Source organism: Aythya ferina, assembly GCF_964211825.1.
Source record: "Aythya ferina genome assembly, chromosome: 1".
Classification (NCBI taxonomy): Eukaryota; Metazoa; Chordata; class Aves; order Anseriformes; family Anatidae; genus Aythya; species Aythya ferina.
In genome coordinates this window covers 142455053-142482038 of record NC_140296.1, presented here as the reverse complement: position 1 = coordinate 142482038, position 26986 = coordinate 142455053, and the positions used below count along the sequence as shown (strand labels likewise).

Sequence of the window (26986 nt, the reverse complement as noted above, 5' to 3'; positions counted from 1 at the left end):
TCGCCCTTTCGTCCAGGGAACAGGGGAAGAAGAGGCAGGAGCCAAAAGGAGAAGGGCTGCAGCTGGAGGAGGGAGCGCTGATGCCCTGACTTCTCCTCCAGCCCGTGGAGCTCAGCGTTGAGAAGAGCAGGTCTGGATGCTCAGACCTGTTGTGGACACCTGAGGAGCTCCCCGGGACCCCACCATCACACCGCCAAGGTGAAGAAAGGCAAATGTGCATCAAGCAGTTGCTGCATTACCCTTTGTGCCCTGTGCTGGTGGAGGGGAAGAGCACGCCGAGCGTCCACCTCCGAAGGCAGCAGCTGCTGTCCGTCCTGCAGAGCCCCCGTTCGGCTCCCACCTCTTCTCAGCCGCGTGTCCCTGAGTCCAGGATGGATTTTACTCGGTGATGTCAGGCCAGATGAATCCTGGTTTAATTGACCGTGGGTGAAATCGTGCTTTGATGGTTAATGTTATACTCGAGGCTGGGAAAACTACTGCAGGATCATAGCAATTAGAGCTGGAAATGATTCAAGTCATCTAATTTATTTCCTCTCTCCCCCCTCATTGTCTCTCCTGGGGACGGGGGCAGTAACGTTCCCAACAATGTGTCCCCCCCATGCCTTGTCCGGTCCTGTCTCACTGACTCAAGGAGCCTCCAGAGCATCCACGTGTCCCCGGGGGGACAACTCCGCAGCTTGAAAGACGTCAACATGAGGAAATGTTTCAGAAGTTTAGCCTATATTTCCTTTTGTGGAGCGCCACAAATTCTCAGGTCGTGAGCTTTATGCCTCCGGGAAACTGGCTGCTTCCCATGAGGGCAGTGGCTGGGAATAAGGTGGTGGTTTTCTTTGGGGTTTGCAGGGGCAGGTAGAGAACATGGGGTGGGTCAATGAAGGTTTTCACACCTGCGAGGCAGGTCAGATCAGGTAACTCATCTGGAATAAGCCCTCCTTTGGCAGGAGCTGGAGATACTTTTTTTTTTTTTTTTTTTTTTTTTTTCCGTTTCCAGATTTTTATTCCATGAATTCCACCTTGACTCATAAAAATCTCACTGTGGGAAACTTGTTCAGCTCCTCCAAACAAATTCACCTCCTTTGACTTGCTCCTACTGCTTCCACTGATGCTGCCACAGGAGAGCGGGACGAATGTTAATTAAAGGGCAGGAAGTGTCCAGTCCATCCCGATGAAAGAAGCATAGCAAGGAGAAGCAGCTACTCCTTGAAAGGTGTCACAGGACGGGCATCAGCTCAGTCTCCACTGCTCACCAACAGCAGAGGTCAGCCAGCTGAGACGTGACACCCACTGCTGTAGGAGAGGATAAAGGGTGACCTGAGGGTGACCGGAGCGGTAGTGGTGCTTGCGGCGTCCAAGGAGCTGTGTGGGTTAAGGTACTTTTCGCAAGCACTCGGATGTGAGAGCTTCCCTGGGCGTGCTGTGACACCATCTCCCACCAATATTAGTCACATCTGAGGCTCTGGTCGTAAAGTCCAAACCGCAACCAGCTCCAGTTGTGGACACAGCTCATTATTAAATCAGTGAGGCTTAATCATATCAGGACATCTTGCAGAGAACATCTGGACGACATCTCCAGCAACGGAGGCTAGACAGGGGCCCCTCCTACCGGCAGCTATTGCCCCCGGTACCTTGCGAGGATCAGATCTGGCCAGGAACAAGTGCCTCTTTCCTCTTCCATCCTCCTAGGATAAACTACGATAAGATATTCAAGGCCTGGTGTTTTGCTGGAGGATAATGCAGACTTTTGGGGAAAAACAGATGAAAAGTAGACAACTAACTGCTCTCCTGGAAATAAAATTAGCAGAGTGATTTCAGCAGAAAGGACAGCATGAGGTAAAGCAGTAAGTGGCCTGCTGTCCTCACCCAGCCCCACAGGGAGCTGTGACCAACTCATCCGTGATTTTTGCCTTCAGCCCTGGCAGGGAGGGGTACCAGGTGCCCTCCCTTGTGAGCACCCCCAGATGTGTCACGCACCTCGTTACTGCTGGCTGGGGACCTCTTTCCTCTCTTCCAGCCCTTCATGTGGCCAGCCAGGGGCCTGCTCCCACCCAGTTTTTGAGGCGCACGCCCCCAGCTGTCCTTCCTGCCCTTCCTGGCACCCAGCACTGCCTACGTGCCTTCCTGCTCTTCTTGTCCCACCAAAGCAGCTGTGGAGATCGTGAGGAAGGAGTAAAACTGCGAGAAGTCCCATCCTCCTCATGGACTGCACTGAAGCCAGCATGATCTTGCAATAAGCCAAGATCTTTCTGAATAACCCGTGTAGCTCCTAGCTGCAGGTTTCAAGGAGCACATCTATCCAGTCCTGGCTGTCTGCCTCTGCCGCTGGTCCTGCAGCAGCTCTGCCTTCCTCCTCTGCCACCTGTAACCCTGAGGCATCTCAGGGTGTGAAGCAATGCCAGCCCCAGGATTCCTGTGACAGAAGGTGCCAGTGAGGATCTCAGGCCTGCTAACCCGCTGTGGCCAGCTGTCCCTTGTAATGCTAAAACTGCAAAAGCACATCACTCAACAGTGTCACCAAGCCCCGGGTCGTGATGCTCCCCCTCGCACCTCCAGGTGCCCAAAAGAGGCCCCTGGTGTTTGCTGGTTCCCCGCAGGAGCACCCTGCACCTGCTCTGCAAAGCCTGGACGTGCAGGCTAAAAGCTTGGCAGGCAAGCATCACAAAGCAGCTTTACCTCAGAGGGAGAAAAGCTGGCACCTAAAATTTCCTGCAGCCAGCTGCAATTTCGGGACAGCGTTTCCCCTCTAATTAGTTGGTATTTGCTCTACCAACTATTATCTTCCTGGTTACGTCGTGCTGGGGACAATGGTTCCTTATTTCCTACCACAAACACCAGGTTGCTATTTACCTCCAGCTGTACCTCCTCTCTCCCCTGCTCACATTAAAGGGAAGCATCACTAATGACTACCGTGATGGGAAACACTGCAATAGCAGGTTGTAAATTAAGACACCGAGAGCCTTCAATTAGCTGCACCGTGCATCCTGGAGTCAAACCCTCACCTGCTCCTCTAAACACGCTCACGCAGTGTTTCCACTCCGGACACCAAGGGATGCTCAGAGCTGGTTGCAAGGAGATGCTCGTGTATGGGTACGTGCTGTCAAGCTGTGCCGGCTGGGGCAGCCTGGCCCAAATTAGAGGAGCTCCAGCAGGCCAGCTGCCTCCCAGATGTACCCCCGACACCCAGCCCTCCGGACGCCCGCGGGGGAGCAGCGAGGCGGGGGCTGGCAGCTCCTTGCACTGTGCACCAGGCTCCGCAGCCCCAGACCTCGGGTTGCTGCGGGGACCAGAGGTGGGGACCCCAACGCAACAAGTGCAACTCGTGGCTTTGCTCACGGCTGTGAAGCTGCCACCCAGCTCGTGTAATCCCTGCCCCTGTGTGTGTGTGCTGCTCCCCAGGCCGTCCCGAGGGCTGGGCACCGCTCTCCCCCACCAGTGCCAGCGCGCACCGATCCTGCCCGTGCCCCCGCGGCTTCTCCCCGCTGCTTTCCGCCAGGAGCAGCGGGGGCAGGACCCGGCTGTGAACCCACCGAGGTTTTACGGGCTCAGGGGGAGGCAGAGCCCGGTGGTGCGACCCGCGGGTGGGGAGCCAGCCCCACCGAGACCCCCCGAAATCCGCCTCCAGCCCCTCTCCACCCGCCCCCGGGCTCCTCCTCGCCCCCTTCCCCACCCGCAGCGACCCTCGGGGAACCACCAGCAGCAGCAGCAGCAGCAGCGGGCCACCTCCCCTGGTCCCCTCGCACTTTGGCGACCCCCTCCCTCCAGTGAGCCCCCCCAGGAGCCCCCCGACGGCAGCAGCCCCCCGGGCCGGCCCCGGCGAGCCCCCTCCCGGCGGCGGGGCGGGCGCAGGGCGCGGGGGGCGGGCGCGGGGCGGGGGGAGGCGGAGCGGAGGCGGCCGGAGCCCCCGGGATCCGCCGGCACCTCCCGGGCCCGGCACTCGCCGCCGCCGCCAACTTCGGCCGGGAGGCGCCCTCGGAGCCGCGGCAGCCCAGCGCCGGGAGCCTGCCCTTCCCCAAAACACCTCCAGCTCCCGCTTGCCTGCCTGCCTGCCTTCCTTCCCCGCTCCCCTCCCGCAGCCGCCGGCGGGGGGCTCAGCGCGGCGCGGGGCCGCGGCCCCCGGGGCAGGTGCGTCCCCTCGCGGTGTCCGGGGGGCTCCCAGCCCCGTGCCCACCTGCCGCCGCCGCCCGGGGACATGCAGGTAGGGAGGGGGCGGCCCCGGACGGCTTGGGGCGGCGGGGGGCTCCGAGGGGGGCCCCGCACGGTGGTCCCCGAGACCCCCGCCGCGGGGGCGCAGCGCACGGCGAAGGGGACGGGGCCGTCGGGGGGCGCCGAGGGGAGAGCGGGGAGCGGGTCGGGGCCGCCGGCGGGGCTCCGGGAGCCCCTGGGCTCGGCTCGGAGGGTCGGGGGAAGGTGTCCCCGGGGCTCGGCGGGGTTGCCGTGGTGGGACGGGGGCGGTGCGGCGGTGGGGAGGGCTCCGGGCCTCGCCCTGGCACGAGGGAGGCTGGTGGGGCGTGAGGGATGCTCCTCGGCGTGGCAGCCGCGGCCGTGCTGAGGCAGATGGTGCTCTGACGTGAGAGGAGAGGCGCTGGCAAAGCAGATGCTGCCCCGGTAAGACGGACCTTGCTGGAGGGTGGGGGTCCGCTCCCTCCCCGGGGTGGGCACCGGCTGCCCGCGAGCCCCCTGCCCGCGCCGTCGGTCTCGCCCCAAACCTGCTGCGTGGCACCCGCACGGGCACTGGCACAGCAGGAGGGGTGCTCGTGCACCCCGAGACACAGGCGAGCAGCGACGGCCTGCCTGGTCCCAAGGTACCAGGGTGTGAGCATCCCAGCTGTACCCGTAACAAACATCGTGTTTTGTGAGACTTGTTTGCTTTTTTTTTTTTTTTTTTTTTATATATTCTGGGAATTATGGTGCAATACTTCCCTTAGCGGTACAGGCAGAAGAACTTCCCCAAACATCTTGTCGTGTGCTGTGACATGCTTTGTTGCCCCATGTTTTTCGTATTTTCCCTCTGCCACCAGTTGAGCATCCCTGTCGGACTCTGTCCAACTTTTTCCTTCCTCTCAATGCTTTCCTGCACGTACGCTCCAGCTTGTGTTCATCACCACTCTGTCTCTGCTCTCTGCATCCCTGTACTCACCTGTTCATCCTTTTTTTATGACAGTGCTGTTGCTCACCCGTGTGCCAGCATCTGTGTTCTTGCTTCATTTTCTTCATAGCCAGAAACTCTGGTGCACACACATCACATTCCTGGTTTGCACGTCTCTCATAATCTGCTCTACCGCACTTCACCAGCACGTGGGGACTGCCTTTTGCACCAATGCCTCCTCTGCTGACTACACATCAAGCACTCTTTCTCCATGCTCTTTATTTGAGCTCAGGTATCTCCTTCCTTTACACTCATCTTCCCTGCATCTTCCTGTTCTGTGCCTTTACCCCATCTGGTACATGCATGTTATGAGGTCTTCCCCATCCTTTTCCCCAGGCCTGTGGTCTGCAGGGGGGCACCAGCACTCACTCCCGAGCCTCGCGTTGGCTTTCCTTCCCATTCTGCCCTTCCTTCCCATGTTCACCACGGTGCATCAGCGCACGGTCTGAAGCAAGCCCTTTTTCCCATGGTGGCAGTTTTAACGCTCAGGTGAGCTCCTGTCTTGTGTTGTGTGCACTGTGTTTTAAAAGCAGAACAAAGTTTGGTATATGCTCTTCTCAAGAAAGAAAGAAGAGGATTCTCTTCTTCACGTGAGAGACAGACTCCTCTTAAACCGATGTCCCATCCACAGGCACACAGATTTGTAGGTGAAGCTTGGGCACTGAAGGAGTTCAGGTGGAATTTTTTCACTCCTAGTGCGCACCGTATGGAATAAGTTACCACGTGTGGCAGCAAAGCCAGCCCAAGCACTCTTTTTTTCCTTCTTCTTGAAAGAAATTAGCCAAGTATATGAAGGGAAAAGCATGAGGCTCAACTGCCAGCTGAGGGTAGGAGGCAGAGTTGGACAGGCGAGCTGGCCGCTGCCCAGCTGTGGATTTCCTGTGCTCCGAGGCTCCATCCCTCACTCGCGTTTCTGTGCCCAGGAGTGTCGACGAGAGATTCCTCCTTTTTGGAAGCAAGTCCCTCCCTAGCTCATTCGGTGACTTGGGGAATGTTTCACCTCTCCTCCTGGTAGCTTTAAGCAGCCCCTTTGTCCTTTCCTCCGTCTCTATTGTACGTAAAACCAACACGCCTCCGTTTGGGGCATGCTGAAGCTGAAATCGTTGCTGCGGAATCCCAGCACCAAGGAGTCTTCTTTCTCAGCCCCTTCCCTCCCAGCCTGCAAGAACTCATGAGAGCAGCTGAAAAAAACTTGAAGTCTTGAAAGAGCTGGGTCTGAAAAGTTGGGTTTTCTTGATTTATTGCTTTTAGGGAGTAAGGTATGCCCCTTTTCAAGAGGACATACATCTCTTGAAAAAGCTTTTCAAGACTTTTTCTGCAAAGGCCAGAAACATAACTTTTTAAGAAAAAAATTCAAGTTCTCATGTACTGAAGTTTCTGGGAGCTTGGGCTCTTAGCGAGCAACCAAACGTTGTGAAATTTACACAACAAATAAATCAGCGCAGTCACCTTTAATGCTATTTGTTCTTTCCTCTAGCCCAGTGGGCCTCTGTGTTTCTGGACTGCTTCAGATCTCGAGCCTTTTGTCCTGAAGTTGTTGGGCTTGGGTTTCAAGGCGCGCAGGGAAGCCAGTCTTTTCTGAAGACTGCATGATTGCTCATCTAAATGAATATAAATTGTTTCTATTCATAAGATCTTTTTCCTAATGGCTGATCAAAGTTCAAGTGAAAAGCATTTCATCATTTCAAAATTAATTGGACACACACACAATGAGCGTTTCAGAGAGACTTTTAAGCACAGTACTTTTAAAATCAGGATGCGGATAGCCAAGGCATGTTGTCATGTAGGACCATGCGCAGTCCATGACTTGCTTCCATTTTTACAGAGGAAGGGGTGTTAGCTTGGTGGAAAGAGGAACACGGGTCCATTAGAGCTGAAGGCAGTGCAGATGGGAGTCAGGGGAATTGTTCCTGGGCAGGAAACAATCCTTTCTAATGGCAGGCTTCAGGAATGTGGGCCTAGGAAGCCTTTCAGAAAGAGAGCCAAGCGGTGGCTTGGTGCGGTACCTGCGTGCTTTTGGTGGTGGGAAGTGGCTGGTACTTGGAGAGCTCTTCCAGTTCAAGAAGAGAACTGCACAAAGCAGCATGTTGCTGGTGTTTAAGCATTATGTGTTCACATTAGCAGTAGGCAACATTTTTAACAGCGAGGTGATCACCCATTGGAACAAACTACCAAAGGAAGCGTTAGCTTCTACAGATCTTAAAACCCTCGGATAAGGACCGACCGCCTCTTTGGAAAACACACGTCACTCGCCCATGAGTTATGGGGCTGTGGAGATAACTGGATGAAGCACACGTACAGAGGCACGGGCAGCACCAGGCCCTGCGATCCCCTGCCCCTTCCAAGCCTTGGCTTGCAAATTGACAAGGCTTACGCAAATCTTGCTCTGCCGTGAGGGAGGTAGAGCAACAGGGTCGCTGAAAGCAGATTGCCGCGTTGCAGCACAGCTGCTTCACAAAGTAGGGATGCTCCCGAGTCCCTTGTAATTACGCAGCCTTTCCTCGCAGAAGCACTTTGCAAGCTGAGGCCGTTGTACAGCGCAGCCTGCCCTTCTGTGGGGATCCTTCACTTGTCCTTGGATGCTGTAAAACACGCCGTGAAGCCTGTTGGCTCGCAGCGAGGCTGCAGACAGCCTGGAGAAGGCAGTGCTGTGTATCCCCTTGAGCCCTCCAGGCCGGGAAGACTCAAGTTAAAATTTGGCTGAGTTTGCAAGACTTTAACTCCTTCTTCTTTCATTAAGTGTCACAAGCAATTGCCAAGCCTCTTCCGTCATGCCTTTTTCCCTCAGAAAGGTAGCTCGGCAGGGCTCTGGCACCTGGACGGCTACACCAGCCCTGTGGCCTCCTGGCTTCTCCTTGGGTGTTCTCTGGTGCCTTCCCTGTGTGCGCAGCCCCAGCTCCCCTCCGTCAGTACCCAGCTCGCGGGGCTGTGGCTCCACAGCTCAGGCTGCAGTCTTGCATACCTCTTGGTGCAGATGCCTGGCTTCCCTGGGGAAGCAGTGTCTGTGCCAGCAGCACTCCCGCACCTGCCCATCCAGACAGCCCACGTGGAGGAGCCCCCGTTTATGGTTGCAGCCCCCCGGCAGGGTTATTGGGGTGTCCTCCCCGGGGCCAGGCAAAGATGGGCAGTAGGAGCTGTGTGAACCCTGCCTCTTCCCCTCGGTCTGTTTACCTGTCTAAATTTAACTCCCCAGCCGGCTGCATCCCTCCTAAGCCGACCTGTTCTCTTGTGGCTGAGCTGTGGGTCTGGCTCGTGCTGCAGCGTTTCCTGGCGGCCTCAGGCTGGCGGTTTGCTGCTCAGTCCCTCTCTCCAGCAGACGCTGGTTCTCTCGAGGTCCTGGGCAAGCCAATCCTCCTGTTCCTGGCTTTATTTTTAATTCTGTCTGTGCAGAAAGCACCTCAGAGCCCTCAGGGCTGGAGGGTCTCTTCCTCTGTCATCTCCAGATGCTCTTTCCTGCTCTGTTGATGCTGCAGCGGGCTTTGGGAAATCTCCCCTTGTCCCATTGCAGCCCTCAGACATTTTCATTCTGGCTGTGGTCATTCCCAAATGGAGACCCGGCATGCTGAAGGGCTTCATGGCCATCTCTAGAGGGACAGTGCCTCTTTTGGCCCCCGTCGGGACCGAGGCGGGTGGTCGGTCAGTCCTTCCTGGTGGATGCATCTCCCTTATTTTGCTTGGTACAGACCTGGGCTTTCCTGGGCTGGCTTTGGTCCCAGTTTGTTTGGGAACCTACTGATGTGCACCTCTGCTTCAAAGGAGCTGGCGAGAGGGCAAAGCCGAGGAGAGGAAGCGTTCCTATTTCTGTCAGGCTGGGCAGAATTAACTTTCTGTAGAGTTTCAGAGTCTGGTACAGTAAATATGGCCTGACCTGGCAGCCTTATTCATCTAAATGAAAACGGCAGGATCAGACCATTAGTGTCCTGCATAACCCTGCAAGAGACCCCTAATTGATCTCTGCTTTTCCGGGCATGCCTGGTTGTCGTGCAGTTAATGCTGTGGTCTACCACATGAGAGAGATGGTTTGAATCCTGGCCTCCTCTGTCCCTCTTTGAGCTAACCCGGTGGCCTTCTGTTTAATGCTCTTGTATTCAGAGGAAAGGTATTGAAGGCCAAGGTTTCCAGCAGTGACTAGTGATTTGGGGTATCCGACTTGAAACGCTGTCAAAGGTCCCGATTTTTTCCGAGGCTCAGCTATTTCTGATGCTTGGGCATGCTTAAGTAGCCTGGGATTGATTGCTCAAAGTGACGGGTCAGTTTTGCAAAGCTTTGTCTCAGGTTCTGGAGTGGCATTAAGAAAAACAAAATTAGGTAAAATAATGCACTCTTTAGGTGATACTAGCAGGGTTACTCAGGTGGAGGACATCATCCCAGAGTGAGCAGTTGTCCATGACCAAGGAGCTCATGGCACTGTTGCATGCAGAGACTTGAAAAAAGAGTTCTGGCTGTAATCTTCGGCTTTCAGTAGGTCATACAAAGGGTTTGATAGTTTTTCTCTTAGGGAAAGAAAAGGAGAGCAGCATTGTATCTTTGTGTGTATATATATATGTATATGTATAAAATATATAAAATACATATACAGTTTAAGTCTTAATTTGTTTGAAGGATTTGGGGAAAATATAATGTGCTTTCTCTAAACTCTCCCATCTCAATTGGACATGGAGACTGAAGTGGTTGGGTGGAGCATGTGTTTGGGGTTTATTTTAGTCATTAAGGGCAGAGGGTTAACAAAAGTCATACCAATACTGGTATTTCAGTGGTCTCCCTAAATTTATCTTCCAATTGTTCTCTTTTCAGTTTCTTGGCTGTTTCAGCATCATTGTTTCACTGAGTCCCGAAGCACTGTAGCACCTCTATTATGTGCGAGTCAGTCTGAAAGCAAATAAACTGAGAATATCCCTCGCTTAGCTGTTAAAACCTCTCTGAGCTTTGGTATACATCAAAGAATGGCGAGAAAAACATGGGAGCCCCAATATGTCTTCATTAAGAGAATGTTTTTGGAAAATATTGTTTTGTGGCTGTCAGGTTCATTAGTCTCTGAGGTGTTCCAAAGTACTCCAGAGTTGGCTGTAGCCAGAAAAAATGTTACTGTGCAAAAGAAAACGAAGGTGTTAAGGTGGTTTTGTTTTGTTTTGTTTTTACAGATTGAGCAGTGTGGAAGCTCCCTGATTATATTCTGTGGTCCAGATTTGCTATAATTATTGTAAATATCACAGCTGGCAGAATGCCAGGGTTTTGTTTGGCAAATAATTTGCCATTATCGTTCATTTCTGTGTCGCAGTTGGGAGGGTTTGAGTATCCCGTGACCGTCATCACTGTTGATTCTGCCCATCTTTGGATGCTAAAAAACTAGCTGGAGTCCTACCATCGTGCAGGGAGGCGATGTTCATGGTGTAGCCCCATCACCCTGCAAGCTGTAGCGGAGGCTTCAGGGTTTGAGCCAGAGTGTTGCTGCTTGTTCACACGCAGGGTGTGTACAGAGCAGGTTTCTCCCTGACATCTGCAGCCCTGTGTGACTGCAGCTGTGGTTCCACCTGCGGAGACCTCGCCGCCTGCCACGCAGGTAGCGCTGCATTAGTGCTTGCGGGAATTATGACCAATTGCCTGTCATGACTTCTCCTCTCTTTTCCTAACTATTCCCCATTTCCACCCATTCTTAACAAGCTGTTCGGGAGTTTTGCCAAAGGACAAAATGAACTTCTAATAATTCTTTATTAATGGCAAGAAAATTTTCAGCTGGGTGAACTCGGTGAGCGCAGCGCTGTTTATGTGCAGTTTTTACTGGAGCTGCTCGGGCTCTTTCAGCATCTCTGCTGCTTTCCAAGGAGTCTGCACAATCCTGAAAGGCTCGAGAGCTGGCTGTCTTCTCCACAGCACGCTGAGATGATCTACGAGTCTGCATTTCTGCATAACTACAGTTGTACTCCAACAGCATAAGAACCCGCTGCACATAATAGCCTTTTTTTTTTTTTTTTTTTTTTTTTTTAACTACAAGACATGTACAACTTCTGTATTTTCTAAGAAAATGGCACCATTTTAGGTCAGACTTGCCTAGATGGAACAATTGACTCTGATCAGCCTCTGTCTGAATTTGACTGCTTTTGTTAGGTCCCGTCCATGGCAGAGCATGGCTCTGGTGAATTGGGAGAAACAACACCTCCTGCTGTGGCCTTGCTGGGATCTCTGTCAGCATAATGGTGTTAACCGGGGTGTACAGAGGCATGGGACTTTTTTTTTTCTTCTTCCTTCATGACCTAATGAAGTTTTATGGGGTAAACTTGATAGTCTGGATCAGGCCATAGTATAGATGCTAGGTGACACTTCAAGTTGAGCATAAAACCAAGCTATGAGCAATAAGAAAAGTGGTTATGTATGTTTAGACAAAGTTAGTTTGTTAGTTAAACCTAACTTTGGCTTATGGACAAGGCCAAAGTAGGAAATGTATTTTAAATATGTTAGAGATAAGGCTCTGTCAGTTCCTTCCCACTTTTGGTAAACCTTCTTGAGATCTGGGCTGGTGAATCTTATGGTTCGTGCAGTCCTTCCTGAGATGAATAAATTGAAGGTGCCGCTCACCATCACAGGATGGAGGGGTAAGCAGCTTTGCCTGGCACCTGTACAAGCTCCTGCACCTCCCTGATGTAACAGGGAAGTTGGTCCTCTTATTTCCCAGCTGGTCCAGTAACTCATTATCCTGCCTGATAAAAGGTGGTGATCTTCAGTGGGCCCCGACCCCTGCTCGGGTTATCCATTGAACCTGTGTGCAAGAGGACATTTGTATGCCAGCCTTCAGGGCATGCCAGAGCTGGACCAGGGATGGAGGAGTCTTAGGAGGAGGATATGTTCCTGTGGGATTGCAAGAGCTCAGAACCAGTGCCTGTTCCCAAGGCACGGATTGTCATCCAGAACGTCTATCAACGTAGCAGCTGCTGGTCTGATGTTGAAAGCCACGGAGTCACCTTCACAAAATCCATTCCCTGCTTGGTTTCAGGCAGATGCTGCTGCCCTGCTGAGCACTGTTGGTATTGAAATCTCTTCCTAACTGAGCCTTGCTTATCCCATCAACTCTGCTGCCCAAGCGGGCAGGAGCCTTTGGCTTTTACTGCCAACAGTGTTAAATTCATCACTTGATCCTCCCACTCTTTTCTTGGTAGTGCTTTCTCTCAATACACTTCAGCATCATTCTAGCTGCTTTTTCAGACTGTCTTGTTCACTTGTAACTTGAGGTCTTGTGTCTGTGACTGGTTGCTGAGAACTGACTCAATGTGCGGCTTTTGTGCAGTGCAGACTTGATGTTCGTGCCCATCATCCCACTTGTCAGAGGCAGCAGACATTTGTGGTGTGGGTGCCTTTTTGGTCAAACTTCACAACCCTTTGTTGGTGGTATACTGCTTTCTCTTACTGTCCCCATTTCTGCAGGAAAAACTGGTTGGTTATTTCTGCATGGGGCAGAAATTGCTGTTGGTTGTGTGTGTGCTTAGAGATGTCTTCAGACAGAACGAACACATCAGAAATGTTCTGGATGTTTAGAGCTTTGCTTTGTGTTTGTATTCAAAGGCAATATTAAATAAATAACAAATGATTAGAGGTAATTTCTGGAGTCCCATTTGCCTTTTCCTTTCCAAAGTTTCGCAGGACAGACCATTGGAAAGTGGTCTGTAATCCAGCGTGCTGAATAAGAGGTGGATCTCTGCAGGGCATCTAGGAGTATCCTCAGACCCTACCCATTATCTGTGTGTAGAAGTGGGTTTCTGCTTGTCCAGTGCTCATCTGACACCACAGACCCTTTTCTTGAAACCAAAATCTGCAAATTGTTCTGTAATATTTTGGACTATAATATTCCTAAGCAAGTCTGGGTGAAGGTGTGCCAGTTCCTGAGCTTCTGTGAGGTACCTCTGGTGAACCTGCCCACTGGGACCTCCATATGCTTGGAGCAAATGCCCAGTCCTCATGCAGCATCACAAACAAATATGGAGCAGGCAAAGTAAAGAAGCTTTCATTAGAAAACATGCTTTGGTATAAAACAAAATTTTCAGAAGAGAAACATATTTTTCCATAGTGATGTTTCAAAACTTAATGATTTCTGTTTCCAATTGATATTCAGACTTAAAATGATATTTAAGTTGAAACCTGAAACAAGAGTTTAAATTTCAGGTCAACACACTGAAATCTTTTGTTTCGGATCAACATTTCTTGTTGAATGCTTTGTTTCTATTTTCCCTCGCATTTTCAATTCAAAAGCGTTTGGAATTGTTCATGGCATGAAATATTATAATATTTTGACCTTTCATCTTTTTTTGGGATGAAGGCAAATGTTGAAATCCCAGACCTTCTTGGGGAACAGAGATTCCATTCTCTGACCAGATCCACAAAAGTATATTTCCACTGGTTTTGCTGGCTGGCTACTTCAATACTTTGTGTGTGATGACTTGTAATTCACTGCAGATTGAATCTGCAGTGCGTCCACATGGCTGGTCTGGAGAGGCTGAGGGCAGTTCATCTTTCTTGCTCTGTTTTGTGCTTTCAAATTAATATCCAGATTTCTTGCCCAAGATAAATTTTCCTTTCTAACCAGTGTTTGGTAGGTCAGTGCAGTTTCCTGATACACAATCCATGCACAAAGTAGGACTCCGATGCTCTCTCAGTGCAGCTACGAGCTCTATGAAATCAGGATGCTTTCAAATTTGAGACAGCTTCTTGGTTGTCTATTGTTTGCAATCTTGCAAGCTGCCATATATCTTTCTGCTCAGAAGTTACTTTTTCCCCTTCCCACCATTGTGGGGAATGTTTTCCTGCCGGGCTCTGTGCGCTGTGTCTCTGTAGCAGTTTTATGGTGTTCCTCAGAAGCATGCTTTTGTAAAGTTGCCTCAAAGCATAATCCAGAGAGAGCCTCTGACCCAAGAAATGTTTTTTTTCTGTTTGGCTTTGAGGTGTTATCTCCACTCTTCCAAAATGCAATTGGCTCCATCTACATCCCTAAGCTGTTTTGTTTGGAGCAAAGAGAGCTCAGAAAATCAGGGGAGGCCACACACATAAACAACTGTGTGTGAAATCAATTAGTCTAAACGAGCAGGAGATGTATTCCTGAAGGAGAAAAGAGCGGTTCTCACAGCAGCTTCCCCTGTGTATTGCCTTGGCGGGCCTGCTACAAACATTACATCACTGGAACAACCATGAGCTAGGTGAACGTTTTAAACTTTTCTTGTGATCTTGGCCAGTATTTACAGGGGTGTTTGATTGTGTTTGAAGACTCTTCCGTACCCTTTGAGAATATTTTAACAAAGGAATTTAATAATGGAAATGCTCAAAGATACCATGTTAACATGCTAAAGTAAACGTTACTGAAGGGACCTAACTCTTGATATCTTCAAATATTTGCATCTGAAATTTGATTCTAGGAATGGCACTCATCCATTCTGGGATAGGAATCCGTGTCTGTTTTTCTGGTGTATTCAGTTATCAGAAAGTTTCAGCAGTGTGCACACAAGCAATCTATGGGAAAAAATTATTTGCAGGAGTTCTCATAAACAATTGTTTATCTCAAGTTAGAGGAAAAAAAAAAACTTGTACTGCTTCTTAAAAATCTGAGAAGAAAAAGAAGTTTCCTCAAGTTGTGTGTTTCCAACTACTATTCCTCTCTTTGGTTGCATGGCTGTGAAACAGGACACCGATGTGGAAGGATTTCTAAACCTGGTTAACTCTTGGATCGTTGTCATGTATAGTGCGAGTGCCCAACTTTCCCTGCCAGAGGAGAGTTATTCATGTCTCAGCATATTGTGGTCCTTTGCTCTAGGATACCCGAGGGTCAGTGGTTAAGATCACATCCCAGTTCTTCTCTGCACCTCTTTAAATAATAGCCTTCTTTCTCTGCAGGCTGGCCTGGGGCAGAGATAACGTGTCCTAGGAGCAAAAAGCTACGTTCAGCCCTTGTTGACTGAAGGAAGGCCATGGAAAGGACACCCTGAGAGAGCACTGTATAGGGGAAAGGAAAGAAAGATTGGGAAATCTAGGAGATGGCTACTCCACTCAACTTCTTAAGTTGTCACAGGAGAGGCTGAAGCAGTTCAACTCTGAAAAATCTTTTTGTCTTTGTGCTTGTGGTGTCATTCAGACATTTAAGACTTTTCATGGCCATGAATGTTCCCTGGCCCTATCCACCTCCCATCCAGGGCTGAAGAAAATACGAGAAATTGCTTTGTGTTTTGCACTGAGGTCTCCCTAATGAATCATGCTCTGCTTTGTCCAACCCTGAACTGGAAGTCCCTCTTTAAACAAAAAAGGTTCCCAAAGGCTTACAGAAAAACCACCCATGTTAGGGAAAGCTGCAGGATAAGGGTCTTGACTGGGTTCTCCTGTTCACGCAAGCTTGGGGTGATTTCTTTTTTAATTTCTAATATGTAATAATAGATTATTGTCCTGATTTGAAAAGAAAGTCCTTTACAACTAAAGTTGTGGTGTCTGATTTTGTAGTTTGAGCTCAAGAGATTTACCAGCGTGGAAGTCAAGAAGACTCCATGGGCTACTGCACTGCAGCTGGGAGCCCTTCTTGAGAGGGCTCAAAATGTGTTTTAAAATGTGTTTTATTGCCTATCTGATTTGCCTGAGGAGATCACCTCTTGGGGCCCTCAGGGCAAATGTGGACTTCCTAGAGCTAAGCTGTCTTTGTGACCACAGAAGGAGAGACCACCACGGCCCTGTGGTCACCCCCAGAAGCATCTCTCCAGTGAGGTGTCTGCTCAAATGCAAAGTCACTTGCAAGTTAACCAGCTATACACCACTGAAATCCATTTTCCTCAGGCACTTCTATAGATCCCCAAAGCAACCAGTGTGCTTCTTCAGGCACCTAAATATCGCTGTTAAGGTGGCTAATTGTCCCTTGGTTTCACACCTATGAAAGGGGAGTCCCAGCATGCTGCTTCTGTGATGCTCATGTGGTCCTTGCTCCCTTTTCTCTTGCAGCAAGCTTGAGAAGCAAGTGGAGATGGTGGTCTTGTCCCGTCTTCTCTCTTCTTGTGGGAAACACAAAGAACGCTCAACCGCACAAATAAATTCAACTGCTAATTTCCAGGGCCTAATTACACTTCTTGGGTTTGCTGCCTGACCTGAAAATAAAACGCCTCTTCCAAAGTTGTTTTATTTTGTTTTGTTTTAGCAAAGCAAATAAACAAAAGTCACACTACCGAGCGCAGAGGATGGCTTGCGCGGTTCGTTTTCCTTTCTTCCTGCCTGGGTTCTGCTCGGCCAGTTGTGCCCCAAGCTGCGCTTTGGGAGGGGCGTCCCACGCTAAATATATCCGCGCTGCCTGTGAAATGCAGTATGGGGCACTGCGTCATTTGGTGGAGTTTACTTGGAAACTAAGGTGGGAAGCCAGCTTTTATTTTCAGCCTTGGGTCAGATGCATTGGTCAGTTGTCTCACCCAGAATTTTAGTCTCGATCAGGAGCTTGTCCTTGAAAAAGAGACATAGGACCTGCTCTCTAAATAAAAAAACAAGCTAATCGCAGCAACAAAATAACATTGGAGCAACCCTATTTTTCTTGTTCAGCAACCAGAATTAAGATCCAAGAGCTTCTTTGGATAGGTCACATTAAAACAACCAAAAAAATCATGGCTCAAATATCATAGTTTATTGAGTAGAGGAGTTGGTATAATGCTGAATGCTCTAAGTATATCAGGAAGGACTCCAGCTCTGGCAGCACACCAACAACTGAAGTCCTGAGCTTTTGATGATGTTGGGTCAGAAATGCATACCTCCAAGAAAATACATGATGAACAGATGCAATTTGGCATCTGAAGAGGGTTCAGATTTGCAACTTCTAGTTCTGACTTTTAGCTTGCCTTTCTTCCATGCTTCCAGAGTGTGGAAACACCGAGGTGCAGGTCCAGCACCTGAGCTAGCTTTGGTGCATTTGACCTCAGCAGGGTCAAATTGGTGACACAAGTGTGCTGGGGACTCTTGGGGACTTGCCCAGGCAAATAGGAAGGTGGAAACCCTCACTGTCTGTCCAGAGCTAGCCAGGAGCTCCTGCCTGTATGTCTAACACATGGCAATCAGTCTCTGGCTGACGTATATATTTTTCTCTCTCTTGCCTGTGCTGTTATAAATGAGAGGAACGTCAGTGCCTGTATACGGCTGTCTTACTAAAATAGGAGATGAGTAGACCGTTTAGTATAAGGTCTTATATTTATCCAGTGGGATAATGATGAAATAACTCCTGTCTTGTGCTTTATAGTGCCTGGCACACTGGGGCCTCTGGATGTTCTTACAGTGTGAGCTGAGCTTTGAAGCCCAAGGCCATTGAGCTCTACCTACGTAGGGCACCGGGCATGCCAGGGTCCTGAGCTGCAGCAAGGGATCCCTTGGCTCCCTGATGTGCATTTCATGCCAATGACAATAAAATCTTCCCAATTTCTCTGGGAGGATTCAGTTGTGAGGATGAGGGCTGGGATTTCTGGGGTTTATCCCTGGCTCTGTGGCTTCTGCTAAGATGGAGCGCCTCTTTTCCTTCGTGGGCTCCACCTGGCACTAATGGCTGTGAGCAGCAGGGAGGGCAGAGGATTCCCACTACCACCTGAGCCTGCCCAGCTGTAGTTTATCCTCTCTGTAACAGAGGGGTGCTGGGAGAACAGCTGAGAAATACTTCTCTTCAGCTTCTGTTGTGGGCTCTGTGTCTGTCCTGCTTTCCTGGCTGCCCAATGCTCCCTAGGAAGGAGGTAGGTAAATGAACAGTCCTAGCAGATATTATGGTAGATATCTGACAGTTTTCTGTCTCTTCATATCTCCTGTGTTTTGTTCAAATCTGTGTGGTTTCTGGGGCTTTGCTGTATTGGGTTATGGCAGGGCTGGGGGAAGCGGGTTTGCTGGTGGAGGTGGGCAGAAGCCACGAGCAGCCGTCCCATGGCCATGTGCTCCACCTGCTGCACCGTGGGCTGTGGTGTGGGCTGAATACCCATGGGTTTTGTTCAATGGTTATGTGGAAAGTAGGCCTGTCTGTGCGGCGTGTCAGAAAGGTACCTTTATTTGGTGAGGAGGTACCGGTTGGATGGTGTCGGCGTCTCTCTAGTCCACCTCAGGTTATTAACTAAGCCATAATAACGTGTAATTAACCCTTCAAAAATAAGCCCTGCTCATGTATGGAGCTTGCTCCCTTCCCTCTTTCCCCCTTAAGCCCTTCTCCCTACCCTCATAGCCCTTCAGGATGACAACTGGCTGTGTGCCCCTGCTATCTAGCAGCAGTGGGCAGGCCGAGGCCTCAGGTTTGTGAAGACGCAGCCATGGCTTTGCCCTGAATCCCAGCTGTGGACGGTGGCATCAGCTGAATCTGCTGGTATGCCCGTGTGGAGGGCAGGGTGTGTGAGCACACCGAGAGATAACGCCGTGCTCCGAGGGCAGGGTGTTGTGTCCTGACAGAAAATCTGCTGATGCTCCAGCGGGAGTGACTGAGGGTGGCTCCTGGAGCACTGGAGGGGTTTGGTTGGTGCTTTGGCACAGCAGTGCTGCCACAGGGGCAAGAAACATCCTGCGAAGGGCAGCCAGTCTGGAGGGTTTGAGTTCCCAAACTGCAGGGTTCCAGCGTGCCAGAGGATGTGGTGGGCAGGAGAAACTCACATCTGCTCCTCTCCGCCTGTTCCACTGCCCATTGTGCGTGTGAATGTCAAACAGCAGGGTGGATGCTGGCAGCCTGGCTCTCCATTTGCCTGCTGCACGGCTCTCGTGTTTCCGTGCCTTTGAAAGAACAGCTGACAAGTCGGGGTTGGAGTTTTTGGGAGCGGTCTGGCTTTAAAGCAGCAATTCATTCAGCTGTGCCAGTGGGAGTAACCATGAGCTTCTCCTCAGCTTGCAGACATTTAGTGCCAGGGGATGAGGAGGGGGGTGAAGGAAGGATAAAGCAGTCTTGGGCTGGAAAGAGCAGGGACAGAGGAGGAAATGATCAGGGAGAGGGGAGGTGGTAACCCAGCTGGGATGTGGCACACTGGAAGGGTGCAGGTTTGGTTATCCATCTCCCTGTACCTACACCCCACTGGCAGGCCGTGGTGGTGACCCCAGTGTGAAGTCCCACGTAACCAACAGGCAGTGCTTGTATGGGGAATGAGATAAGACAGATGGTTAACGCCACCGCTGTGAGCTCTTCTCAGTTGTCACCTACCTCCTGCTCTGTATTTTCTCACCCATACTTACCTGAGGGCTGTCATCTCTTTAACTAAAACAGGGCTTTGCTCATATTCTGTGTACTAAAGCTGCAAAGAAACCCTACAGCTGCAGAAGGCAGAGCAGGGAGATATTTTATATTTCCTTCATCAGTACTGAATCAGTGTTCCAGGAAAATGGAAAAAAAAAAATAATAATAAATGGGTGTTTTGTCATGGGAGAAAGTCTTATTTAGGGGATATAAAACTTTGTGTGTGACCAGTGAAGGTCTCCTGGCACTCCTGCTAACCCTTCCCAGGTCTTGCTGTGGCGCACGTAATGCAAAACATATAATAATTCCTTCTGTAGTTTCGGTCAATTTTTTTTTGTTTGTTTCCTGAACTGGTGTGCTGTGTTCGTCTGTCCTGCTAAGCCACTGCTGTGTCCTGCTCCAGCAGTCCTACCTTAACGGCTTGACTGGTTTGCTGGGTGGTTTGGAGCCTTTTGATGGAAGGCGCTATTTAATTATCAGCGGTGTTATGTTCCCAGAGTTCACAACATGAAAGGAAAATACCGGCAGTCTGTAATTAATCTAAGCTAATGTGCCACTGTTTACACTCCATCTCCCAAACCAGACAGATGTAAGAAGACACCCAGCCTTCATCTGGGATCCTCCCAGGTTATTTCTGAGCTATCTTTGGAGAACTGCCGTGAACATATCTGCCCACCCCACAAGTCCCTCAGAAATGAGTACCTTTAACTTTTTTGAAGGAATGAGTGGGAGACTTTGTTCTCTGGCGGGGAATGGGGTTTAATGCCTTTTCGTTTGCATTACCACAGCTGACATTGGCTGGCATGGCGCTGGAGTACAGAACCTCTCCAGCAGTCGTGAATTTTGCAGTGTGAAAGGGTCTGATGTAATAGGCGTCGCTTCCTCCATCGCTCCCCTGGCTCTAAGTGACTGGAAGGCTGCTGAGCGTGGGGATGTGCTGGCTGGCCGTGGGTGCAAGACATGTGATTCTCTGCTGGCCCGGCCTTTGGTTTTAAAATAAAATATCCTATGTTCCTTTCCGGTCACTCTGCTACAAGTATTTAGCAGAAAAAGGTGATGAAAATGCTTAGAGCTGCGGAGAGACTGAAAAGATTATGCATCTGTAGTTAGAGTGAAGGGTAATAAAAAGCAACGTGACAGAGGTATATAAACTTAGAAGTACAGAGAAGTAAACCAGGCATTCCTGTGTGTACTTTTACGCAGTACAAGGTTTTCAATTGAAACAAAACATCTGACATAGGTAAAACTTACTTTTTTCTTGCAGCACATAAATAATTGAGAGCAAGAATTTAGTAGAATTCAGAAAGCATTGGACATTTATATGGATGAAACTCTTACAGTTTATGAATTTTACTCTAACTGTTTCAGAAGGTATCAGGCCTCCTGTTCCTGGACGGTCTTCCAGCTGCAGTTGGTTTAAATGGCCCCATCGTGTGTCGTACCTTCCTTTGTCTGACAGTGGACGCTAGTTCAGAGCCTTGCATTCCCGAGCATCTCTGCATCAAACGGGCACAATAAATGTGGCTGGAATCAGAGGTGACCACGAGTTTCTAATCACCTGAAGGCTGATACGCAGCACACAAGGACGTTGTTTTTCCCAGACCATAGATTTGAGATGATAATTATCCACCATGTCAAACCACCAACTCACTTGGCTCCGCTACCTCTTTGCCCGTCATCCATCCCAGTGCTGCAGGGGACAGGTGACCTCTGCAGGTCTGAGGCGCAGCAGAAAACCTGATGACAGCAGGACCTATACGTTCCCCTCCTCTTGGGGAATGATGCATTTCAGGTGTTACATCAGCACCTTTTGTCAGCAAGCTGTTTCATTCAGACTGAAACGAGCTGTAAGCAACTTAATCATGTAGCGAAGGCTCTCCTCGGGTTTACCCTTTTGTTGTTATGTCTTTGGGCTCTGTGTCTGATGCACAGTGACTAATAATCTGCAGATATACCAGTGCAGGGTAGTCCCTGCAGTGCTGCTGCACGGGGCACTGTGTGCAGGGGGATACTCAGGGTAGGCTCCTGCCTCCATGCCCCAACCTTTCGCTGGTTTAGCCAAAGTAGCCTGCTGGCATCATTGGCCTGGAGGGAAGAAAGCTTTGTAATATCCAGCAGAGGGTGCTGATAAACAGCCTGAGCAATCGGGTACCTCTGCATGCTGGTTCTCCTGCATCTGAGCCCCGGTTTTGGGTGGGTGCCTCCAGGCTAGCAGGTGGAGTGAGCCAGTGGGAGCAGGGCTGCAGAGTGAAATGGTTGGTGCCAAAGACCTGGCATCTGCACAGCAGCACAGTGAGGTGAGGGGCTTCTCTTTTGGGCTGGCTTCCTTCTGGTCCCATGGGCATGGTGGAGGTGTGTGAGGTGTCCTCCTTGAGCATGTTCACTGGTTCGGTTTGATCCAAAGGGAATCCAGTTCAAAGGCTGCTCCAAGTTGCAGATCCCACATGGGTAGTGGGAATGACGGAGGACTTGCTTAGGAAGCGAATCCTGGTTTGAACTAGGCTACTGGCATGCTTGTGGCTCTCTCTCTGGTAGAGGTCAGGTCTACTATGGAGTCCCAATCTCCAGCATCAGGCTGACCCTCTTTGAGGTGTAGGTGACTGCAGATACTCCATCTGCTCTCCATTCAGCAGTGCAGTCTGCAGCCCCTGAGTTCTTGAACCAAGTTTATGCCTGAACTGAACTCAAACTCTCCAAGTGCATCTCAGTCAAAGCTTCCAAGTTTGATCAGATCTTGCTGTTCAAGCCACAAAGTACTATGCAAAACTGTAACTTGGTCCCAGCTGTGCTCAGAGGGGTCACAAACCTTTCAGTGAACCTGGGCTGCGTTTGTGCCAAATCCCCAAACCAGGTGTATTTTTCATGTGCTTTTAGGACTGTGTGTTGTAAATGTCACGTGGCTCTGAAATTTAGTCCACAGAGCAAACGTAGTATGTGATCGGGGCACTGGGATTAGGGAAGAAGAGGAGGAATTTTTCTTCAGGTAATTATAGGCAGCTGAGTTGCCTGTGGACAAAAATGCTGCTAATGCTCAGCACCTTTAGAGTACTTACTTGCCTTGTAGCGCAGGCATCCCTGCAGTCCTGTACATCAAAGGGTGTAATGCCAGTCTGGTCTGTAATCCAGCACACTCTTGCATTATACAAAGATCATAGGTCACAATTACATCAAATGCAGAAAACTTCCCTGCTGTCTTTAGAAATCTCTCTTATTTTCCCTAACGCCTTTTCTCCTGGAAAAAAAATAATCCCAGAATATTTAATAAGCGTACCTAATTAACAGTACCATCTTGCATAATTCATCCTTAATCTCTCTTACATGGGGTTTTCCATCAGCAGCTCTCAAAGCACTTTACAGAAGAGATTCTTCTCACGATGCCTGTTTTGTAAGTGGGGAAACCAAGGTAGAAGGGCAAGGTAGGAGGGATGTGTTCAAGGTTATGTGGCCAACCGAAGGTGGGGTCTGCAATAAAATTTCAGGTTCTTAGTTCTGTGCTCTGTTGGAACTGCTTCTCCAACCGCTGAAGTGCCTTTGGGTCTGGGTGAAACACAGCAGCCATTGAAACAATTTGGGACAGAAAGTGGAGGGAGGCAGAAATGCAATTACGCGCGTAGGAGCGGTCACGTAGCCAAATGCCAATGTTTGTGTAAAGCGACATGTTGTCTTTAATAACCGCAAGTGTGGTCAGGCACCCATTTATTTCCTCTGAAAGACAACACGCCGAGCAGGTCAGCGCCCTCTGGCATCGTGCTGAAACACTGGGGCAGTGTTGACTCAGAGGAAAGAGTTACACTGACTAAGTCACCCCGCATCGCTTCCTGAGGGACCCTGGGTTTTCCTGGGAGTATCGGCGAGACCCAGCACTGCCGTCCTGGTGAGATCAGATGAGCTCGTGACCTGAAGTGGTCTGGCTGCAGTTAAATGGAATGAGATGCTGAAAAAAAGCACAGCTCGTTTTAAGGGCTAGAAGGGTGTCAGTGTCGTCCTCCCTCCCCTTTTTTTGGGTAAGATCTGTAATTCAAGATGAAATCATTTGAAGAAGAAAAAAAAAGCCTTCTCTAACTTGGTAATAATAGTATGGTTTTAAAAGTACTTGTTTAGCCAGTGCTGACTATATGCTTACACAGCTACCTCTGGCCTGGGAAAGATGAAAACCACAATGGCTAAGTATAGAGGCCTCTAAAATATCTTCATGTATACAGTGCCTGAATACACAAACAGAACTGTTCTCTTCTGTCCACGGGAGCAATATTTTCCATAGGGTCTGTATTGACAGAGGTTTCCCCCAGAATTATGCTTATTTATTAAAACAAAAATCCTGTAGAACTACTGAGCCCTATTTCACAACCACCTTCAATCTGATACAAGAAATGTAATCTCTTCCTAAATAAAAGCAAGCACTTTTTTTTTTTTTTCATTTTGTGGTGGAAGCAGGCTCCTGACTAGGAATTGGGTTCTGTTTTTTTCTTCTTTTGTTTTTAACAAGAGCAGGGAACTATTGCCTGAATTTCAGCCTTGGCTCCTGAGAACAGCTGGTGCATGCAGGAGAGGAATTCTCCCGTCCTTGAAGCACGGTGGGATCCACGTACTGAGCAACCAGGGCTGCAGTGGATGCTGGATGCATGGAGATGATGCATTTGCCTTTGCAAAGAAAGCATGTCTGTACACAGTGTGAAGCTTGCCGCTGGGATAAATTCCTGCTTGCATTTAGTATTTTGCAGCCTGTTTTCTGGAGTACAAATCTCTGCCTCTTGTGGAGGCTGATCCCTCGCCGCTGCGTGCCTCCCTTTAGGTCTTTGACTTAAACTGCCACGGTTGCTTTTGGGCAGCTGCGGGCAACGCAGCTTTCTGTTCCTCCTCTGCGAGTGTTATACCTCAAATATGTTCCTGCTGATTCCCAGCTGTGGGCGCGTTTCATACTGACACGACATATTCTTGTGTAAACGACAGATTTCCCTGAGCTGGGCTTAGCGCCCCTCGCTTTGCACGTAGCTGTAGGCAGTGCGTGACATTGTGCTGGTGGGAGTGACATCCCGTCTGAGGCAGGAGGTGGTAGGAGTGGCACACTGAATGCATGCCCAAATTATGTGCTCCAGGGAGCAACACCTGGTTTGTGAGACATGTGCAGATGTTGCGTAGGTGGTCCTCAGATGCCTGGAGATTGTCCTATCATTTCTACCGTGATTATCTATTCTGGCTCCGGATCGCTTGCTGGCATACTAGCAACGCTGGAAGCCCCCCAGCTTTCATAATAATAAGAACTTGTCCTTCCTTTTTGGGTAAAGCAGCTTCTTCAAATGTTTGTAACAATACGCAGCTGAATATATAGACAGTTCTTTCAACACAGAAGCCCCGTCTGACACAACTTGTCTGTAGTTACAGCACTCAAGCTGTGTTTTGAAATACTTATTTCTACAAGGACCATTCTTTGGGGAAATGGTGTGGAAGGGGAACAGAAATGAACGTGCCCCAGGACCTCCTCCAGGGTTGTTGGGAGGTTCTGACGACTTCCTGAAGTTGTGCCCTGGGCATGGGGATATCAGTGATTATATTTGAGTTGTCTCTGGTGGCTTCCTTGCAGAGATCTGAAGTATTTTTTTGAACTTCCATAGATTAGCTTTTCAGTTCTCGTAGATACATGGTGGGACTCTCAATCTGTGCACGAAGCAGTTGAGGTGCAGCCAGGTGGCAGGTCAGGTGGCACGCTCTTATTTTTCCTCAGAGGTGCAAGTCACCAGAAGCTCCCACACCACTCTAGCGTGTCTGAGCACTTAGACTTTGAAAAATTCAAGCCAGAAGCCATGCCACTTACCTCACCCCACTGGTGCTGATGCCCAGTGCATTGCATAGCTACATGTGAGGGCAATACACAGTTTAAGACGTGCAGTTTTATGCTCCTGGGTGAGCAATAACACTTTTGTACTGTATGGTAGCCCAGTATCTCTGTTCTGCTGCACTAGCGATGAGGCTGGAGATGCAATTGTGTCTTGAAAATAGTGGTGGTAGTGCAAGCAGCACAAGTGCATCCATCTTTTAACCACTAGTGGTCCCTGGGCAGGGGTCACTAATACTGTCTCTGGTGATTCCTGTGGAGGCTGCCACAGATTAGTGGGGCCACAGTATGATAGATCACCAAAAAGAAAGATAAAGGAGCAAGGCTTACAGGAGTCTGTAAGAGAAGGTAGCAGGTATGCTGTGTTGGAGGGGGAATGCTGAGTTACCAACATGTAGTAGGAATTGTTAATAATTTGCAATGGCAAATTGTCTTTGTAACAACATCTTTATATAATAATATTGTAATATATGAGATCTTCACAACATCCCTGTGAGGAAGTCGCTTCACATTGTTGGGATTCTGGATTCAAGCCTTGCAGGCCACAAACATTTGGGAAGACTCTAATAGTTTCCAGACGTGTTTTATCATATATCTAAAAATTTACCTGTGTGATGTAAGACACTAATTAGGCTCTTCACAAGACAAACCCAGCACCGAAGTGAAGCATGTTGCATTGGAAGCGCATCAGCAGACAGCTGAGAAGGGAAGGGAGTAGTGTGCAAGACCATAAGAGGTTGTCCTAAACAGAAGAAGAGAGGTAAAGTCTTTTCTGCTGTCAGTTGTGGCAAACATTTAAAAATAAATAAATAAAGCTTAATCTGCAGGGAAAATGAAAGACTTCAAATGGGTTTGGAGAAGAATTAGAAGGAAACTGGGAGTGGTTAGGTGGGGGGCTGCAGGCTGTGCCTCGACAGCAGAGTTTTAGGAACAGGTGAGATGAACTTCGTTAGGAATGATCCTAGTATACTTGATCCTGCCTCTGTGTAGGATGTTGGACAGTGATCTCTGGAAGTCCCCTGTGTTTCAGAGACACTCTAAGAAGGGCTTTTCAAGGTTAACCATGGACAACGGGCTGTGTATAAATAGACCGGGAACTCCAGGAGGGAGGCTTGCCTGTGGCGCTTCGAGCAGCAGGCTGGGTGAAAGATTCAGTTTTTAGGGAGCAGTAGAAGGTGGCTGTCTTGTGCCTGGTGTTCAATTCATTGGGGTAAGAAGCTGGAACCAGAGCTGACTCCTCACCTGACCTTACTTTTCTTGTAACCCTAGTGAATCATACAGGTCGCATACTGTACTAATAGCTACTGGTGATTCTGGATTCCTTATCTTTGGGTGCTGAAGCTGTCAAGCTGTCTTGGAGAGTGGACTCATCCGTCTTCTGAAAGTTAGACACATGCAGAGTATCTTGAAGCACATCAGCCTTAATGAGCAATTTTGAAAATGCAAGGCCATTAGCCTCTTTCTTTATCTTACCATCTTAAAGCTCTTCACAAAAACAGTATCTGTGTGGATAAAGAACGAGAGGGAGGTGAGAGACCTCATCCAAGAAAAAAAAAATAAAAAGGCGAAACAAATGACATTTAGGCAGTATTCAAAATTGCAAAATCAAAATCCCCAGCTTAGGCACCACCTAGCTCCTGGGGGCATCTAAATTCCACAAATGCCTCATTTGCCTCTTCCTCTGTGTTTGTTTGTCTGTCTGTTTTTTATTTTAACGCCCCTTGGGTGCTGAGAGTGTTGTACTTACATGCCTGCCCAAAACTGCTTGGGTCTGATCACGATCCAGGAGGAGAACACTGTGGCCCCTCAGCCTCCCCAGGCATTTTCAGAGCAC

General features: G+C 49.4%; 1 protein-coding gene and 1 long non-coding RNA gene across 4 annotated transcripts in view; both read left to right on the top strand.

Moving 5' to 3' along the window:
* The first annotated feature begins 3934 nt into the window (after window positions 1-3934).
* Window positions 3935-26986, top strand: part of WNT5B (Wnt family member 5B) — a 69284-nt gene continuing 46232 nt past the window's right edge. The window contains exon 1 of one of the 3 annotated variants that reach the window (XM_084525383.1): window positions 3935-4119. Coding sequence is in view for 2 of the 3 variants with exons in the window: in XM_084525381.1 (XP_084381507.1) it covers window positions 17836-17853 (18 nt within the window). In the remaining variant the exon portion in view is untranslated. Of the gene's footprint in view, window positions 4193-17704; window positions 17854-26986 lie in introns of those variants that run through there. The other 2 variants (XM_084525382.1, XM_084525381.1) reach the window with 2 other exon arrangements.
* On the top strand, window positions 14218-16489 carry LOC311430342. The gene is made up of 2 exons (XR_014688713.1): window positions 14218-14322; window positions 15014-16489. It is a non-coding gene; the product is annotated as an uncharacterized lncRNA (long non-coding RNA).